The sequence below is a fragment of the Numida meleagris genome, chromosome 2 (assembly GCF_002078875.1).
Source record: "Numida meleagris isolate 19003 breed g44 Domestic line chromosome 2, NumMel1.0, whole genome shotgun sequence".
In the NCBI taxonomy this organism is placed as follows: Eukaryota; Metazoa; Chordata; class Aves; order Galliformes; family Numididae; genus Numida; species Numida meleagris.
The window spans coordinates 9,746,736-9,765,797 of NC_034410.1; the positions used below are offsets into that span (position 1 = coordinate 9,746,736).

Here is a 19,062-nt window from a genome sequence, read left to right on the forward strand (position 1 = left end):
CTCACCACCCTCTCAGTGAAAAAATTCCCTGACATCTAATCTACATCTCCCCTCTTTTAGTTTAAAACCATTCCCCTTTGTACTATTGACTCATGTAAAAAATTGATTTCCCTCCTGAGTTCCCTTTAAGCATTGGAAGGGTGCAATGAGGTCTCCCAGGAGCCTTCTCTTCTCCAGGCTGAACAAGCCCAGCTCCCTCAACCTTTCTTCATAGGAGAGGTGCTCCAGACCTCTGAGCACTTTGTGGCCCTCCTCTGGACCTGCACCAGCAGCTTCATGTCTTTCCTGTGCTGTGGGCTCCAGACCCGGACACAGTACTCCAGATGGGAGCTTTGGCGTTTTCTCTAAGCACCCATTAAGCCCCAAAACACCTTCCCCGCACCACACAACGCGTACCACCGCCGTGTACGTAGCCCTGGATGACCAGGATGGGAGCCCCATTTAACCAGCCGGTTGGTTGGGGGGGGGCACACTTGGACATGCGGCAACCCACGGGGCAGGCGGGGAGGAGGGGGGCATTGATGAAGCTCCCTTCCCGCAGCATTGCACCCCCACACAGTCTGCAGCCCTCGCAGCGCCCCACTGCACCGCTCCGCCCCGCCCCGCCCCGCCCCGCCCACTGAGGGCCGCGTCCCGCCCCCAGACGGAAGCCGGGCGCTCTCGCGAGACGTGCGGGCTCTCTTCCCGTTTCCGGCGGCGTGGCGCTGAGCGGCGGCATGGCGCTGTACAACTTCAAGAAGATCACGGTGGTGCCGTCCGCCAAGGTATGGTCGCGCACTGTGCCGCGCTGACGGGAGCGCTCTCCCCTTTCCCTTCCCCCCCCACCCGACCCCGTCCGGCCGGGCTCTGTGCCGTGCGGGTGGCGGCTGTCGTGGAGGCCGCTGAGGCGCGGCCCGGGGCCGTGCTTTCCTTGTCTGGCGGAGGAACTTTGCTCCGTGCCGGCGGGGTGCGGCCCCCTGCTAGGCCTCCGCCAGAAGGAAATGAGTGCTTATCGCTTTGTTAAAGCGAGACGCCTTGTAGCTGACGGCGCTGCTTTGATTGCAGGACTTCATCGATTTGACGCTGTCAAAGACTCAGCGGAAGACTCCGACTGTCATCCACAAGCATTACCAAATCCATCGGATCCGGCAGTTCTACATGCGGAAGGTGAAGTACACGCAGCAGAACTACCACGACCGGCTCACCCAGATCCTGGCGGACTTCCCCAAGCTGGATGTAAGTGCAAGCCGAGTGGTCGCCAAGGAGCTTGGCTTTCAGGAGCCGGGGGCACTCCTGCAGTGTTTCAGTTCACAGGTTGGAGCGGCTCCCAGCAGGTTCTGATGAGAGTACATTCGGGCAAATGTGTTTTACAGAAGCGCTGCGTTCCTGCTGGGAAAAATAAATCGTGCCCGTGGGTGTTTGCTGAAGGATGCGTTTTGCAAAGATTTAGCTGTTCGAGTCTGTTGGCCAGAAATGTTGTTCTGCAGTGCTGGAAGTAAGGGATACCCGAGCACATCACATTGCCTCCCACTTTCAGTTCTTCAGAAACGTCGCTTTAGTCGACAAAATGAACATTACTCTCAGCCCCATCAGAAATAGTGTGGGGAATGCACTGTGACACGGCGTGCATAGTCATAACTTCCCAACCACAGCTGAGTTGAGGTGCCCACTGGGATTTCTTTATGGGCAGCTTCATATACATGCTGAAACCCTTCATCTGCAGCCCTAATTTTTCCTGGTGTTTTTCTGTCCAGGGAATTCCTGCAAATATCGCCTGCGTTTTAATATCTCAGGATGAAATTTCTCCACATAAATGCGTAAATAGCTAAAAATATTTAGTTTAGAAGAATTGAAGATGTTGCTTTCTTAGAAAGCCAAGGGATTTATCTGAACATTGAAGAAACCCTTATTATCCAGACTTACCGTAATTTAGCACTCAAACAAAGTAAGGAGTTAACACTGTTGCTGTGTTTTTGCTATAGGATGAATTTACTGTTGGAAACTGCTTCTGCAGGCTTCTTGCAGTTTCATTATTCAATAAAAGAAAGTTCAGAGTTGAAATATGAAAGTATTTTACGGTGCAAAAGACAAAATAAGAACTTGGTCTAAGCCAGTCCAAGGTATGGTTGTGGAAAAATTCAAAGCATTAACAGTTATGCATGTAATGACCTAGGGGATTATTTTTGTTAGGCAAGATGGTAATAGATAGTAATGAAAACAGTTTGGGTTGTATTGTCACTTGTGCTGCTGCATTAGCGGAAAAAATGAACTTATGTAGTTGCCAAGAAATTGTCATCTTTGGGAAAATAAGGTTAACTTTATTTTATGTCCCCCCTTTTTTTTTTTCTTTTAGGATATTCATCCTTTTTATGCAGATTTGATGAATGTTCTGTACGACAAAGATCACTACAAGCTGGCTTTGGGACAGATTAACATTGCCAAGAACCTGATTGACAAGTAAGGAATATTTCTTTCTCCAGTTGTGTACCCGTGAGGTCGGTTGCTGGATCGCTTCCTGTTCCGTTGTCTCTGCAGTGTTGCGAAGGACTACGTGCGCCTGATGAAGTATGGGGATTCTCTTTACCGCTGCAAACAGCTGAAACGTGCTGCTCTGGGACGAATGTGCACCATTATCAAAAGACAGAAACAAAGCCTGGAGTATTTGGAGCAAGGTTGGTGTAATAACTACGCTAAAATACAGGAATATAAAGACAATATACGTTGTTATTCATACAAAGGATAACACATTGTTCTGTTTTTAACTGTTAAATACAGAATGTGGATGATGGAAACTTGAAATAGTTCCCAAACCCCCAAACATTTAGAATATAGTTTTCAACTAAGTAGTTCTCTTACTTTAAATTGAAAACATTACGGTGTTAGTAACAGTTCCCAAATGTCTGCACTCACTTAAAGGTTGTAGCCATGCTTGTGTTTATCATTATTTTCACTTACATATATCTGAAAAATTATTGCTAAACATTTTCCAAGCAGTACTCTTTATTTCGGGCTCATTATTACTTACCTCAGGCTGTTGCCTGATATGATTGACTCGTTCTAGCTCCAAGACACTGGTCTTCATGTGTAAAATCAAGTTTCTTCTTGAGTTGTGTGATACTCCTGGAGTTAACAAACAAGAATGCATTTTCATGAATGATCACTCAACCAACTTATGAAGTTCAAGAAAGTTACTGAGCTGTGTTTAAGCACTTACATGAATTTTTCTTCCATTCAAACTTGAATTAAGACAAATACTTCAGAAATCTTTTCGATGTTTCAGTGCGGCAACATTTATCTCGTTTGCCAACCATCGATCCCAACACAAGAACTCTTCTGTTGTGTGGCTATCCAAATGTTGGAAAGTCGAGCTTTATAAACAAGGTACGTGATTTTTCTTTAAATAACACTGAGATACCATTTATTTAAGATAAAATAACATTTAAGCCATATGGCGTTATTATAGCACTGTCTGATCTGAGGGGTAGCAAATTCATATCGATGAGTAGAAGCTGATTGAAATGTCTAGAGGGATATATGTAAAATTACAGCAGATTTCACTCATGAAATCATCTTTCCCAAGTTAGCACGCATGTGATTGATGCATTTTCTGACAGGTGAATGATTGCAGAGGAACAGCCGAAATAACCATTTTTTTTTAGCTTTCCTGTAGCAAATGAAGCAAGTTACAATTATGATACACAGCTTGCAAATTCAGGAAATATTCAGTAAATGTGCTAATAAATCTTGTTTTAAGGTTACAAGAGCAGATGTAGAAGTGCAGCCGTATGCCTTTACTACTAAGTCTCTCTTTGTGGGACATATGGATTACAGATATCTGCGCTGGCAGGTAAGAACTGGTATTATTTTGCATTTTCTTACCAGAATTAACTGGTTACAATTTGCCATTTTGCAACCCGAGGTGTGTTTTTGTGCCTTGATGAGAAACTACGCTTGAGAGCTGCTATGCAGCTTATTCTAATATCGTGTGTCAAATGGGGACAGTAGTCCAAATCTGCTCTGAAAACATGCACGTATGTATACATTTTCAGTTTGGAGGAAGAACTGGGACTGGAATGACTGAGTAAGGCCAGGTCTCTTCTTGTCGGTATTGAATTCAGAGCCAGGTTGAGGCAGGGCTGTCCGTACTTGTTTGCTGCTTGGATTGTTTCTTACTCCGAATCCTCATTGTTTTTGCATTATTCCATTTCCACATTCTCAATTTAGCTGAGTTGATGGTCTTATTTATGACTGAAGGGAATATCGTTGTCTTAAAAAGATAATATTGACAAGAAATGCAGAATACATTACAAAACAGCGTATTGATTATGTTAAATTTTAGGTCGTAGATACCCCTGGTATTTTAGACCATCCTTTGGAGGACAGGAACACCATTGAGATGCAGGCTATAACTGCGCTCGCACACCTGCGTGCTGCTGTGCTCTATGTGATGGATGTGTCTGAGCAGTGTGGGCACAGCCTGGAGGAGCAGGTAGAACTCTTCAGAAATATTAAGCCGCTGTTCGCTAACAAGGTAAGTTTGGTTTACATGCTTCGTAGAATCAATACTTTTGTAATGTGATAGCTTGGATTGTGATTGTTTCTTCTTTCTTTTTATTAGCCGCTTATAATTGTTGCAAACAAATGTGATGTGAAGAGGATTGCAGAACTTCCTGAAGAGAGCCGGGTGAGCCTCATTTTCCCACCTCTCTTTCTTCCTAAATTTACAAAAGCACTGTGTGCAAGATTCGTGGACTGACATGATTTATATTGAGTAAAAAAGATCTACATGACCACTTCTTAAGTTAACTATTTAAAAGTGTGATGGAAAGCAGTTTTCCAAGTCTGGGTCCATATGCCTAGTGTATATAATTGCACTGTCTAGTATGTGTATACTTGCCTGAATATTGTAAATGCCAAACTGAAAGCAAGTCCTTATCAGTTTTAGGAATCTCAGACACTGTGAGAGCTTTTAATTACTGCTGTAGTTGGAAATAAGACTTGAATGGCTTTGTTCAATAATTGCCATTTCAGTAGGAATTTAGAGATAATGAGCCCTAGTGGTGCTGAGATAATGGTAAGTGGTGCTGAACTGGTTTTTATAGGAGCTCCTATTGTGCAGCAGTTAGAATCATAGAATCATAGAATTGCTCAGGATGGAAAGGACCTTCAAGATCATCAAGTCCAACCACAACCTAACCATACTACTCTAACTCTAACAACCCACTGCTAAATCATGTCCCTGAGCACCACATCCAAACGGTTTTTAAACACGTTCGGGGATGGTGACTCAACCACCTCCCTGGGGAGCCTGTTCCAGTGCTTAACAACCCTTTCAGTAAAGAAGTTTTTCCTGATATCCAACCTAAACCCCTCACCCCTGGTGATTTCCCCTTGTCCTGTCACCTGTCACCAGTGAGAAGAGACCAACCCCGCTCTCACTGCAATCACCTTTCAGGTATTTGAAGAGAGCAATGAGGTCTCCCCTCAGCCTCCTCTTCCCCAGACTGAACAGCCCCAGTTCCTTTAGTCTCTCCTCGTAGGGCATATTCTCCAAGCCTTTCACAAACCAAGTTGTGTATACAAGGCCAATTCCTTGGTATCTACAAACTGGAGAACACACAGTTTGTATTTTCTCTCCATCTTTTATTCTATCTTATTCATGTGTCGTTTGCAGTTGCTATATAGAAAGTGGTTATTTGCGTAAAAGTCAACAGATACATAGATGAATAGAACTGCAATTGTAAAGTTTCTGTCATCTTTTAAGAAACACGTTTTAACAAAGTTCTTCAGTAACAAGTTGCATATATTGACACTGGGTTAAAATTTCAGTCCTTGGTGTAATGGTATATTAAGAAATGAGCAGAATGTAATTATTTGTGGTAACATTTCTATTTCAGAAAATATTTGAATCTTTTGAAGCAGAAGGATTTTCTGTAATAGAGACAAGTACCCTAACAGAAGAAGGCGTGATCCAAGTTAAAACAGAAGTATGTCTCTTCTCTCTCAATTGCATTCAAAAAGAATCGTAGAGTCATAGAACCCTTGGAGTTGGAAGGGACCTCTGAGGGCCAGCTGGTCCAACTCCCCTGCAGTGAACAGGGACACCACAGCTAGGTCAGGTTGCCCAGGGCCTGATCCAGCCTCGCCTTGAAAGTCTCCAGGGACAGGGCATCCACCACATCTCTGGGCAACCTGTTCCCATGCCTCACCACCCTCACTGTAAAAAACTTTTTCCTTGAATCCAACCTATATGAACTTACCTTTTAATCTCAGTTAAACTGTGCTAAAAGCTTTTAGTGTGGAGTTCTTAAGAGCGTGTTGAGTGCAAATGGAAACTGATTAACACAATGCAAATCATTACATTTTTTTGGTGAGATTTTTCAGGGTCCTGTAGCTTTCTCTTATTGTCAGCTCATTATAAAATATTGGTTATGCCAACAAAACAGGATCGTATGCATATTCCCATGATACTTTTTATATAAAAAAATAAGTTGATACTTTCTTGGAAGCTAGAAAGGTAAGACAAAAGATTAGATAGCAGCTAGGTGTTTGGGATTTAAACCTTGCTGTGCTACTTTTCGTATCAGGATGACTTTATTCCTTACCTTATGTTGCCTTGTGCACTTTCAGGCCTGTGACAGATTGTTGGCCCATCGTGTTGATACTAAAATGAAAGGAAACAAAGTGAATGAAGTGTTGAATAGATTACACTTGGCTATGCCAGCCAAAAGAGATAACAAGGTAGGCTACATATTTACACTTTTTAATATATTTTCCAGTACTATTTAAATAGGACAAGAATTCTTTCTTGGCTTAACGTGTTAATGAAATGTATGTTGAGATCTGCTTGGTTTTTCTTTATCTACAGCTGACTTTGCTGAGGGGTTAGTCAACTTGGGACTTTGTTTCCTTTAGAAATACGTTACTTTAAAACTGTGACTTGCAGTATTATTAAAAAAAATTCATTTCAGACAATTTTTTTTTTCTTTTTTTCCTGGGGTGAATTGTTGCATTAATTTCAGGAGCGGCTGCCTTTCATACCTGAGGGAGCAATAGCTCGTAAGAAGCGCATGGAAGTAGATACACCCAAGAGGAAATCAGTAAGTGGCATCTCTTAATTAGGAAATCAGCAGATGGCTTTTAAATACTTAACGTTAGCACGTAGATTTAAAATTAGGAGCTACATAAAATCATATGTGTCTTTGCAGGAGAGAGATCTTGAACTTGAAATGGGAGATGATTATGTTTTGGATCTTCAGAGTAAGTATTACCTAAGTCAGTGTTATTGTTGGTCAGTGACGTTTAATGTTATTGGAGAAAACCTAAAATGGACTCCTTTCAGCTGACTCCCACCTTTGTAGTCCTTCTGTTCCACAACTGGTGATGTTCATTGACTCTTCCATGTTTTTTTCTGATGTCTCTGAGTGGTTTCCCATTTTAGCCACAGACATAAAACGACTGGTCTGATGGTTCGGGTTTTTTTTCCCTTTGTATTGCGGTGTCTCATTAATTCTTGATGCATTAAGCTTTGTAATTCCTGCAGTATTTGGCAAAGACAGGGAATCAGAAGGATTTATGAATGTCATAGATACTGTGAAATTTTTCCCACTTGAGGATGTGATTTTTTTTTTAAATTGTGATGAGTGTTGTCTTCTGTCATTGAATATTCTTCTTTGAAATTATTTTAATCTTTTTAGTCACTTTTTTTTTTTTTTTTTTAAAGAATACTGGGACTTAATGAATTCATCTGAGAAGTATGATAAGATTCCAGAGATATGGCAAGGTCACAACATCCTTGATTACATTGATCCAGATATAATGAAAGTGAGTTTTCTGTTTCTCTTTTTACACTTTTTTGCCTCTTGGTCCCTTTGTTGTTTTCTGTAAGTTATGGTATTCCTAGATAAAAAAAATAATGTTTTGTAAACAAATCCTTCTGCACTGTCTGCACTTGCCATGGGAAAAGACAATGTTTTCTCAGTGACCGAAGGCAGAATTTCAGGAGAATGGAAAATTGCTTTACCTCCTCAGAGCAGAGGTTTGCAGGGGAAGCTGTGTTTCATTGCTCTCTGACTGTTGCTGGAAGGAATGTAGTTTTCAAAATTTATTAAATAATAAGAAATTTACCCATCAAATTTATGTCTGCTGGAGCATGATATTGAAGGAAATAGGCTGAATTCACGATATACAGCATTTTTATGTAATAACAAGCACCATTCTTATTTCTTGCTGGTTCTTAAGAAGCAGTTCTGAGTGCAGACTGCGCAGCCTGCTGCTTGGGCACTTGGGTTCATCTGGTTTGCTAGTGCTTCAGAATCATGGTAAACGTAGAAAAAGAAGGTTTTTTGAGGTTATGTTGCCAGAAACAGCACGGTAATGTTGAGGATTATAAGTAAGATTTAATGAGCATCTTGATTTTCATTTCATCTCTTCTAAGAAACTGGAAGAATTAGAGAAAGAAGAAGAGCTGAGAGAAGCTGCTGGAGAATATGACAGCGAACCAGAAAGCGAAGATGAAGAGATGATGGAAATCCGACAGCTGGCAAAACAGATCCGAGAGAAAAAGAAAATGAAAATCCTGCAGTCAAAGGAGAAGGATACTCGAGGGCCGAGGATGCCTAGAACAGCTAAAAAGGTGAGTACAGGACACACTGTGTAGTAAGAAGTTGCTGATGTATGGTAATTGTATAAGAATGTGTAATGATTTGAGGTAGTGGCACTGGTGTTTTTCTCATGTTTGACCCCTTCCCTCACTGTTTGCTCTTCTGTGCTCCTAGAAGTTCTGATAACTACTTAGTTATGGGAGGGTGGTGCCAGACAAAATGCATGAGCAAGAGTTGCCTTTTTTTTTTTTCCTGTTATACGAGTGAGTCTATTGTAAGACTGCAAGATATATATTACAGAAAAACTCTTTGAAAATATCACTCAACTTGTTTAATTGGGTTGTTGTTTTTTTTTTCTTTTTGTGTATTAAAACAAAAGTAAAATAGAAACATCATTTTTTTAAAAGAGCCAAGCACAATTTGTTAATTCTTTCTACAGGTGCAGCGGAAGGTGCTAGAGAAAGAAATGACTGATCTTGGGCTCGACATGACTAATAAAGATGATGTAAGTTTCTGCTGTTTTAACACTGTGCTCATCTAAAAGATCGGTTCTACTTCATTTTTTCAAGGACGTTTGAATTGCACGTTACAGTTGGCACAAGAGAGATGGGTTCTACTGCTGAGAAAGTAGGAGGCAATCCATACTGGTATTTTTTGAGTGATGCAATCAAAACGTGTTGGCTGAAAACTTGCTGACATTTGAATAGAATTGCTCCTGTGTATATGCACTGTGTTCTATTACAAGTTGTTTGCAATTTGTGTAGGATTCGAGAACTGGATTTGACTGAATGATTTTTCATGATTGCTTTGTTGGGTGGGACACATCTGTGTCAGAATTAGTAATAATGACAGATCAAGCTGATCTTCTGACAGTTTATTAAGGCTGTGACTTACAGCTGAAGTTTTGATAGGCTGGCTGGTGTTTTTTATGTAAGGCAGTCAAAGTACTTCAAACCTTTGGGAACCATTTTGTTTTATCATAAATTTTAAAAACCACTTCATTTTATACAGCAAATCCAGCAGTACTATGGCTGGGTAGAGCTTGAGACCTTGAATTCTTTAACTGAACAAGGGCTTTGGAGACAAGGAATGTCAACATAGCACATCTGAAGTAAGCATTTGTGCTTCTCAGGGCTGATATGCCATGTTGATTCGGGAGCTATCTCGGTGTGGAGGAATGTCATATTTGTGCCACAGGGTGATAGCCCTTCAGGGTTTTGTCCTATAAACAGTCACTAATCAGAGTGGGTTTTTTCATTGCTTCTTTGCTGGCGGAACTCTTTCAGTATAGCTGTCCATTCCTTTGTCTGTGTTTTTCTTATCCGTTACTTACGAATGTAGTGAAAAAAGGTTTATAAAACTGGAGTTAATAATTTTGAAAAGAATATACTGGTATTTATTAAAATTTGAATGTTACTGTGAGTGAGACAATGCCCAACAGCCGCCAAGATGTGTATGTTACTCTTGAATAACTGTGGAACATCCCATCATTCTGTCTTTCACTATCCAAAAGAACCGTTTCTCCTATGACAATGCATTGCAGCGTTCCACTTCCTGTTTTTTTTCCATATTGGTCTCATTAGAAATAGGGTTTCTGAGCTGATGGTTTGTGTTTTCAATAACCAAAGTACCGCTCTGGATTTCAGGCACATTATGCCAGGAGGTCTCGTAGTGTTACAAGGAAACGGAAACGTGACGAGTCTGAGACCCCGACATCCGTGGCACGCAGTCGCAGCTCCTCTCGTCCACCACGGGATATCTCTGGTCTCCGTGATGAAAAGGTTTGTTGGAGTTAATTGCCTTTTACAGCAAATCAAACAGCATCATTGTACTTAAACTGCTTTCTGGGAAACTTCATACTAGGGCACTTGTGCTTGTTGAGAGTTCATCTCTCTTTGCAGCTTCATCTTCTGATCTGTTGAACTCTCTGTACTTAAAAAAAAAAAAAATGCTTACTTCATTCTTAAAATGGACTTTCTTTGTATTATTACATCTTACTGTTAAAATGTTTTTTTTTTTTTAAATGCAAGTATGAAGAAAGAATTAGAAAAGCTGTACATACTTCATAACCTATTAGTAGAGTTCTACCTTTAAGAAGATTGGAGCTCTGTGCGCAGCACGGTTGTATTTTTAGTGTATTGGGAAAAGAAAGAGGTTGGTTTGTTTTTAAGAGAGATCAATGTTGCACTGATGGTGTTTTAGAGTAGCAGATGGCTGCTTACGTGGAGTATTATTTCATGTCCTAAAAAAAGTCCTTCTGTTTTTTTTAAGGGTAAAGCTAGTTACCTGAGTTACTGAGGAAGTCACTCACCATGTTTGTGTGCTTGTTTTTAAATAGATGGTGAAGAAAGTCAAGACTATGGCAAAGAAGGCTCAAAAGAAAATGAATCGCCTGGGCAGGAAAGGGGAGGCGGACAGACACATCTTTGACACCAGGCCCAAACACCTGCTGGCTGGGAAGAGGAAATCTGGTAAAACACAGAGGAGATGAGCGGTCTTCTGAATTAAAGCATACATTTATTAAAAGTGATTGCTGGTCCTGTTTTCCTTTTTAGTAGTGGAGAATATTAACAAACCTTACGCTTGTATTGCAGGCAAGACAGTTGAAGCTCAGAGAGGGCGAGTTCTGATACATGAGTTTGGAGTTCTCAGGGGCGTGGTAGGATCATGAGAAATGTACCGGTACCCAGGGCAGAAGCAGTTTCTAAATAGACTTGGAAAATGACACTCCTAGGCTGAGATAGGGGTGGTTTAGTAGAAAAGGCAAAAGCTCCACCCATCAGCAAAGCAAAATAAGGAGTGCACAGGGCCTTTCCATCAAAGCAGGGCTCCATCACATGTGCTGGTTACTGCGTCAGACAGATGCTGTAACTCTGCACACCTCCTCCTCTCCCTCCCAGCTTTCCCTGCTGAGGGTGATATCTTGGGGTATGGGATTTCCCCCCTCCTCCTTTCCCCCCAGCTTCTGTTGCTGATCCCGGTGTCCTGTGGTATGGAATGTCCCTTGGGTTATTTGAGCCCAGCAGTCCTGGCAGTGTCCCCTCTCAGCTTTTTGTGCTTCCTCAGCCTCCAATGTATCAGGGCAGGGTGAGAAATAGAGGAGCCCTTGATTCAGTTTGGTAATGTGTAAACATCAGTGTGTTGTCAACACTGGTTTTCATCACAAATCCAAGATGTGGCACTATATGAGCTAATTAACAAAGAAAATTAACCCAGCCAAAATCAGCACTGTGGGGAGCGTTCAGGTGTCAACTTACACGTACCAGAGCGTTATCTTTAGGGATTTCAATTTATATTCTGTCCCTCATCTACTTCATGTAATAAACTTGTTATTAAAGATACTCGTAATGCTGCGAGGAGGTTCAGTGTGAAGAAAAATACATCAAACTGCAGAATTTTAAGAACTGTTCAGCAAAACTTTGCTTTCATCTTCTTTATGCTCCCTGTTTCTGTTGGAGGCCGTTTTCGCAGCTTTTGTGGCAAGCTGACTACTTGAGCTTAAAGGGAACTGTGGTAAAATAAACGTACACCTTGTTCACTCCCAACCACATCACTTCAGTGCTTTGCTGGCATTTGGTTCACGTGTCTAGAAATAAAAGCCCAGGCCAAGTTTTTAGGTTAACGGTTTTAATACTCATCCTTAAGAGAACCTTTACAAGTATTTCAGGATTTCAAAAGGCATTCAAAAGAGACCGCTTAGGTCACAGCTGGGATGAGCAACAAACCAGAAAAGTGTAGTTCTGCCTTGACACCAGACACAGCCTAGTTAGAACCATGTTTCACAAACAAGGAGAACCAGTATGGAAAATAACCTATTTCATCAAGAAAACTCAGAGAAATTAATTTAAGAAACCCAGATGGGGGGGGCCTACGAACAGAGGAGGTCAGAAGGCTTTGGTGGTTTATTCTGGTGGGGGCAGGGGGGTGATGAGGGGATGGCAAGGAGATCCTAATGGCTTAGCTCTTACCCTCTAGTAGATTTCTAATTAACTGAAATTAAGACTTTGCATATGCCTATACATTCTCAATCTTGAATTTTGGAGTTGAGGAGGTTTGAGCTTTCCAGGACGTTGGGAAGAAATCACAGATGCTGCAATAACAAGTTTGTCTCAAGCTGCCTTTGTTTTCTGTCAGACAAGGAAGAGCTCTGTAATGCACAGCCCTTCTCCAAAAACAGGCTACTACATTCAGTAGGTCGCTACCTACCATCTACATCTAGGGTAATTAACCATTACTTTTTAATTAGAGATGTGCAGTATTTGCTCACTAACTCAACAGGCAGGGGATGGGTTAAAAAAAAAATAATCAATCAGTGCTTATTATCTAAAGCTGTAAGACACCATGTAGCAGTTCAAAGTGAAACTCAGTCCACACAGACAATCCAATTACTTAAGCTTTTACGTTTGGTTAACTACACAGTACAGGAGCCAGAGAGATATGTTCTGCAATTGTAACAGTCTTCATCACTTTGCACTAATTGGTTTTTCTTCACAGACTAGTTCTGTCCTGTTAGCACAGAACTCATATTGGTTTGTAATTAATATTTTGGAAGATGTAGTGATATAAAGTTGGAAATGCACCATCTCTCCTGAAGGAGCTGGGCAGGAAGTGCCCCAACTCCCCTATACCAGCATACGTAAGTATGCAAGGCAGTAAGAGCAAACTGGGTACACACAGGCTGAGGGTTCTTTAGCATCACATGAGGGAACATGAAGATGAATCAAGGGGGTTTCTTCTGTTACCTGGAAGAAGAGGTGAAGAGACAGGAAAAAACACTGGCTACAACCACCTGCATAAAGTCACTTGTTAAACATGCTCCTGCTGGGCCACTTTCCCCACACTCGAGTCCCAAGTTACCACACTCAAACATCACTCCCAGCCTTCAACGTCTTTCACTGCAGAAATTTACATTCTGTGTATTTTTTCATGGTCAACAAATTTGTTCAAGTTAGGTAAGTTATCCCACCACTTAAAAAGAAAGGTCTCTGCAATTAGTTTAAACCAGGGAGTAATCTTGACTTCATTCCTGGAGGCTTTGTCTAGGAGTTGCTTCAGTTCTTTCTGGGTCACGTAACAGTAGCTCTGGATCTCGTTAGGATCAGGATTCAGCGTGACATCCTTCTGCACAAATAGGATATAGTCTATTTCGTGTTCACCCCAGATCCCATCAGACTTGGCCTTGTAGTGAATTCGTGTCAGATAGAAGATTTCTTCCGGAGTAACCTACAACCGAAACACATGTTAGGACCAGCAGCAAAGCACAGTAACTGAACTGCTTGGCAGCACAGAAGAATTACCAGATACTACTCTCTCCCTAGGAAATTATTTTTCCAAGTGTACAATTGCAGTTCATTTCCTAAAAAAGAATTATTATGAAAAAATATTACACATTGGCCATGTAAATTGCACAGCATTTCTCTAGTTGGGCTTACCCTATAATATTTTGACTAGATTTCTCCAATCCAGTAAGGTTCAGATAATATTTACCACAGCCTAATGTACACTTAGGAAAGCAGTGATGAACAAACATTTGCACCTGCCCCTCATCTCCCAAGGAAAGGAGCTGAAAACTGACAGGCCACGTGTAACGGTGACCTACCAGGGACCTGTGCAAATTGCAGATCAAGGTAATTAGTTCTGGTGGCAACCTCACCATCAGCTCTCCCAGCAGCACACTGTCTCTCCCATGTGTCGTGACACAAGTGTAATTAGTTAGCAAACATGAGAAGAGATTTTGATCACCAGCACGATTCAGCCAACTTCACCTTTCTGTGCACTCCCAAACTGCCACCATAAAAGAAGGTAGCTAGAAACAGGGGGTGAAGTTTTAGAAGGGAAACCTAGTGCTCACACCACCCTATTTACCACTGGAAACCCAGGATTGCGGAAGGACTTGTACACACAGAGCACTCTGCCACCTGCTTGGAGGAAGGATGCTACGTTGCCTTTTCTAGGACAAGCAGCATTACCTGCTCCGCTGAAATGCAGGCATCCATACTTAGACCTGAAGCAATAAAACCCTTCATTACTGTTACATTTATTCTTTGTCTCATTTAGTTTGAAAAGCACAATAGTGTGAAATATCATTTAGTACAATAAGCCTTTGACGCTCCAGAATATAGATGAAGAATTCTCCAATTCATCAAATCCTCTGCATTTCTAAAGTTAAATTCAGTTTTAGATTTCACATCTGCCAGATGTGAAGATTCTTAACACTGTTAAGAATTCCCCGCTCCTCTCTCCTTCCTTTACCTGCTCCATAGGAATTCCTAACTCTGCTTTCATTCGTCTCTGTGCTGCTCTCCGAACTCCAATGGCATCGTTTTCTTCCAGTTCCAGTGGGTGGCTCAGAGGATGGCTACAGCAAGTGTTGGTGAAGCAATCTGCAACAAGGTTCTATCAGTACACTTTTGGCATGAATAAATTGCTGCAACAGAACAGCTAATCAGTGCAGCACATTTTTGTTTCTCATTTATAGAGGAGGGTCAGATGAAAAGGAGACTATTTCTATCCCTTATTCTTCTTTCTATTCATACATCTGGATTTGCCACTACCAAATACTTTGTTCTTTACCAGAGGAATTAAAACACTCACTCTCCACATCTACCAGAGCAATTTCTCCAATGTCATTAAATATATCTTGCAACAGATGGGTGTACGGTGTTTACCCTTTCTATAAACAGGATTGGACAAGTCAGGGAGCAATAATTTCCCAAGCACACATATAACGATAAGCTAGCGCTCCCATTACGTTGCCCCATCCACAATAAATGCACATCCCAAACCCTTAAAAGTATCTCCTCTCCAAATGAGGAAATCCTGGAACCTCTGCAAAGGTTGTATAACTTTGTGTTGTGCTCTGCAAGAGTTATGCTGCAAAATTAGACTGGCATATTTTAAAACACTGATTTAAAGCAGAACATTCTATGTGCCATGTGTTTCATTACTTACCTGGAAATGTAATTTTAGCATTTGATCTCTGTTGCAGTAACAGTTTATTTTCTGTATTGAATAAGAAAACACTGAATGCTCGGTGCAATAAACCTAAAAAGAAAAAACACAGAAAGCTGTTTTGCAAAGGAGAAGAATCACATGAAAATTAAATTTAAGGGCTTGGAATAGCCTAATTCACTGGTAAACTAAATTCAAAATTCTTCAAGTGTTAAAAAGCGAGGACTCAACTTTCACTTGGATTTCTGTGCCAGTTTATGCTAAACATTATGAAGTTAGAAGAGTGTAAGAACTACAACGCAGCAGAAGAGTTACGCTAAGCTCTGTCAGTTCACCAGTCTTAGCTTGCCTGACTGTTCTTCTTAAGGAGGGGTTCAACATTCAAAAAAAAGACATGACACAAAAATCCTGAAAAAGGTGTAGGAAACGTCAAGAAGATTCAAGAATTTCAAAATGGCAATGGAAAATAAACTTCTTCAAACACGTTACAATTGCCTTTTTATTTTCCCTCCTCTCCTCAACACAACTTCTGCATTCGTTATTTCTCATTCTTCAGGAAAATGTTCTCCTTGACTAGAAAGATGGAGGCCACAAACTGCAAAGAGAGGTTCACAAATATGACTAAACTGAAAGAAAGATCACCAACTAAAATGACAACAAAAACCCTTCCCTAACAGAAGTAGCTGAAGTAGAACACTGTGTTGTTCCTCCACGTTGATATATTTTAAAATAGGACATTTTAAGGCCAACAATACCCTGGGCTGCATCATAAAAGGAGTGGCCAACAGTGAGGGAGGTGATTGTTCCCCTCTGCTCTGCCCTCCTGAGGCCCCATCTGGAGTATCTGCGTACAGGCCTGGGGCCCCTAGCACAAGAAAGATGTGGAGCTGGTGGAGTGGGTCCAGAGGAGGGCCATGGAGATGCTCAGAGGCCTGGAGCACCGCTCCTATGGAGAAAGGCTGAGGGAGTTGAGCTTGTTCAGCCTAGAGAACGCTCTTGAGAGATTTTGTTAAAGCCTTCAAGTACCTAAAGGAAGCTTATAAACAGAGAGGAGATTGACTTTCTACATGAGTAGACAGCGATAGAACAAGGGGGAATGACTTTTAAACCAAATGAGAAGAAGCTTAGATTAGGTATTAGGACAAAGTTCAGTACTTGGAGGGCGGTGAGGTGCTGGCACAGCTGCCCAGAGAGCTGTGGCTGCCCCATCCCTGGAGGCATTCAGGGCCAGGCTGGACGGGCCCCAGGCAGCCCCGCTCACAGCAGGGGGTTGGCGCCGGCTGGGCTTTAAGGTCCCCTCCAACCCAAGACACTCTACAGTTCCACGAGGCAGCAGGTGCCCGGGTTCGGCCGGCACCACCAAAGCGCACTCACTGAGCTGCGAGCGCTCCTGGAAGGACACTCGGCCCGGCTCGGCGGCTCAGCGGAAGGGCACGGAGCCGTACCTCTGTCGATGTTCTCATTCAGGTGGCAGTTCTTCTTCGTGTCCGCCCCGATCCGACGGTCGTTCTCATCGATGAGGATGCACATCTCAGCCAGCAGCTGCACCTGCTGCTCGTCCAGGTGGTCCGTGCTCACCTCGGGCATGGTGACGGCCGCACGGGCTCTGCTGAGGGCAGCGAGGAAGACAAGAGCGGTGCGGCGGCTGCGAGGTAACCGGGCCGCACTCTCCCCCCCGGACGCCTCTCGCCCCGGGGAGCACCGGCCGAACCTTCCCTCGCAGGCCGCCGCGCACAACCCCGGCCCCGCGGCCCTGCCCCACCTCACCTCCCGGCCGGCTCCGAGTGCAGGAGGGCGGCTCGCGGCAGCGGCTCGCGGCGGCCCCACGCACCGAGGCGGCAGCACCGCCCCTGAAGGACAGCAGCCCCGCGGCGGCCCACTGCCACGGCCCGGCGCAGCACGCGCCACATCGCCGTCACTCCAACGCCGCCAATAGCGGAGCGCCGAGGCGCTGACGTCACCGCATCGCCCGATCGCCCCACTGCGGCGCAGGACGCCCGGGAGGAGGGGCTTTCACTCACTGCGAGGTAAGGCGTCGAGCGCAGCCAATCGCGACACGCCTGGGTGGAGGCGTTAGCCAATAAGAAGAGGGAATAACGGCAAGGTAGCCAATAAGAGCGAGGAAACGTCTGGCCGTGTCCCGCCCAGGGGGGTGGAGCCGCGGCCTGTCACGGCGCCCAGGCCCAGCGGGCCTCGGGCATGCGGAGATGGCTTCTTACTCTGAGCCACTTTGTCCTGAGCTACTGGACAACTGGATTTGTGGTCGTACCACAAACATCCTTCACCATATAAGTCACTTGTTGGATTGCTCCAGAGGAAAGTGAATCTGTCAAATTTGCAAGTCTTCTTTCATTTTTTTTAATGTAACCAAATCCTAGCTTTACAAATCTGTCTGAAACTGTCTAACTGCTGAGGACATCCAGCATCACATACGAAGACAGCCCAGTTAGCAGTACATTCTCCTGAGAATGAAACTGTTGCCAAAGAAGCTTCTGCCCTGAAGCCCAGAGACGTGGTCTGTAAATGGGGCAGAGCTGACACTCAGCACATTTAATCATGAGCGTTGTTCTTTGCTCCACAGCAGTGCTGTGCCAATTGCAGCGGCTGAGCATGTCGCATGCAGGTTACAGCCTGCAGCTCTCTGGGAGGCGAGGGAACACTTCATTGTCAGCAACAGTTTATAGAAGACAGTTATGGTGTTAGTCCAGCTCTGAAATTGCCCAGCTCATTGATTTCTTCAGGGACAGAGAAAGAAACGCCTTTTCTGAACAGGAATCGTGTGCAGGCAAGATGTCAAGGTGAACTGCTCAGATCAGGCTGTTCTACATGTGCAGATATGCACAGTGATTATTCACGCTATGCAGTGGAGGCACACCAGGAGAGTGTTTCTACAGTATGAGGAAAAGAGATTTCTTGCCTAGTAATGACTACTGAGAACTTCTATAAGGGCATTTTAGAGCCTGTCAGAAACAGCTGTCTTTAGCTCTGGGCAGAGAAACAAAGTATTTCACCTGTACTGATGTTTGTGAGCAGTATGTCCCAGTTCCCAGGGGATAATGAGAGATAAAAGAGCAGCCAGAAAGGACACCAGAGTCAAAACAAACCCTTATCACAAAACAGACGAGTGAGAGACCTCCCAAGCTTTTCACTACAGAGGCTTCCAGGATCAGATGTTTTATGTCATCTGAATCATCTTTCATCTCACTCACTCCCCCTCCTCCAGCCTTGCCCTGTACCTTCAAACAAGGTAGTTGTGTTGAAAATAAAACATCATAGCTTTTGTAATGCAGTGCATTACGTTGAAACCTCAGAAGTTTTGCTCCACCCTGTGTAAACAGAAACATGCATTAAATGGCATGTATATTTCTTAAAGACTTGGTTTAATTTATGCATCTCTTGAAGTCTGCTGATTGTTTTCATACGCTGTACCAGCAAGGAAAACAAGGAGAAAGCAGTTTCGTGTCACCACTGGAAAGTCTCTCATTTCACCTGAAAATCCAAACAGCTGCAAATCACTGGTGGAATTTCA

General features: G+C 43.1%; 2 protein-coding genes across 3 annotated transcripts; one reads left to right on the forward strand and one right to left on the reverse strand.

Moving 5' to 3' along the window:
* On the forward strand, positions 717 to 11,112 carry GTPBP4 (GTP binding protein 4). Its single transcript, XM_021385747.1, has 17 exons — positions 717 to 764; positions 1,045 to 1,215; positions 2,333 to 2,436; positions 2,515 to 2,651; positions 3,260 to 3,360; positions 3,734 to 3,826; positions 4,319 to 4,510; positions 4,598 to 4,663; positions 5,877 to 5,966; positions 6,610 to 6,720; positions 7,002 to 7,079; positions 7,188 to 7,239; positions 7,703 to 7,803; positions 8,417 to 8,614; positions 9,022 to 9,087; positions 10,229 to 10,363; positions 10,921 to 11,112. The coding sequence occupies exons 1-17, from the start codon at positions 717 to 719 to the stop codon at positions 11,071 to 11,073; spliced, it is 1,896 nt and encodes a 631-aa protein (XP_021241422.1). The 3' UTR covers positions 11,074 to 11,112.
* Positions 12,193 to 17,469, reverse strand: LOC110393187 (isopentenyl-diphosphate Delta-isomerase 1). Of its 2 annotated transcripts, none has more exons than XM_021385753.1 (5): positions 17,301 to 17,469; positions 16,979 to 17,142; positions 15,534 to 15,626; positions 14,835 to 14,965; positions 12,193 to 13,805 (listed from the first exon to the last, which is right to left on the reverse strand). In XM_021385753.1, exons 1-5 carry the CDS (start codon positions 17,441 to 17,443, stop codon positions 13,488 to 13,490), a joined length of 849 nt encoding a protein of 282 aa, XP_021241428.1. In that variant the 5' UTR covers positions 17,444 to 17,469; the 3' UTR covers positions 12,193 to 13,487. The 2 variants fall into 2 exon arrangements, with proteins under 2 accessions (XP_021241428.1, XP_021241429.1); XM_021385754.1 differs by having other exon boundaries at positions 16,979 to 17,139; positions 17,301 to 17,468.

What these genes read in the sequence shown, in the direction of transcription:
- GTPBP4 (XM_021385747.1), top strand. Translation starts at nt 717, where the DNA reads ATGGCGCTGTACAACTTCAAGAAGATCACGGTGGTGCCGTCCGCCAAG. An exon ending in CGGACTTCCCCAAGCTGGAT is followed by an intron (nt 1,216 to 2,332) that starts GTAAGTGCAAGC and finishes TTTTTCTTTTAG; the next exon opens with GATATTCATCCTTTTTATGC. An exon ending in AGTCGAGCTTTATAAACAAG is followed by an intron (nt 3,361 to 3,733) that starts GTACGTGATTTT and finishes TCTTGTTTTAAG; the next exon opens with GTTACAAGAGCAGATGTAGA.
- LOC110393187 (XM_021385753.1), bottom strand. Translation starts at nt 17,443, where the DNA reads ATGTGGCGCGTGCTGCGCCGGGCCGTGGCAGTGGGCCGCCGCGGGGCT. An exon ending in GAATGAGAACATCGACAGAG is followed by an intron (nt 15,627 to 16,978) that starts GTACGGCTCCGT and finishes TTTTCTTTTTAG; the next exon opens with GTTTATTGCACCGAGCATTC. An exon ending in TGCTAAAATTACATTTCCAG is followed by an intron (nt 14,966 to 15,533) that starts GTAAGTAATGAA and finishes ACCTTGTTGCAG; the next exon opens with ATTGCTTCACCAACACTTGC.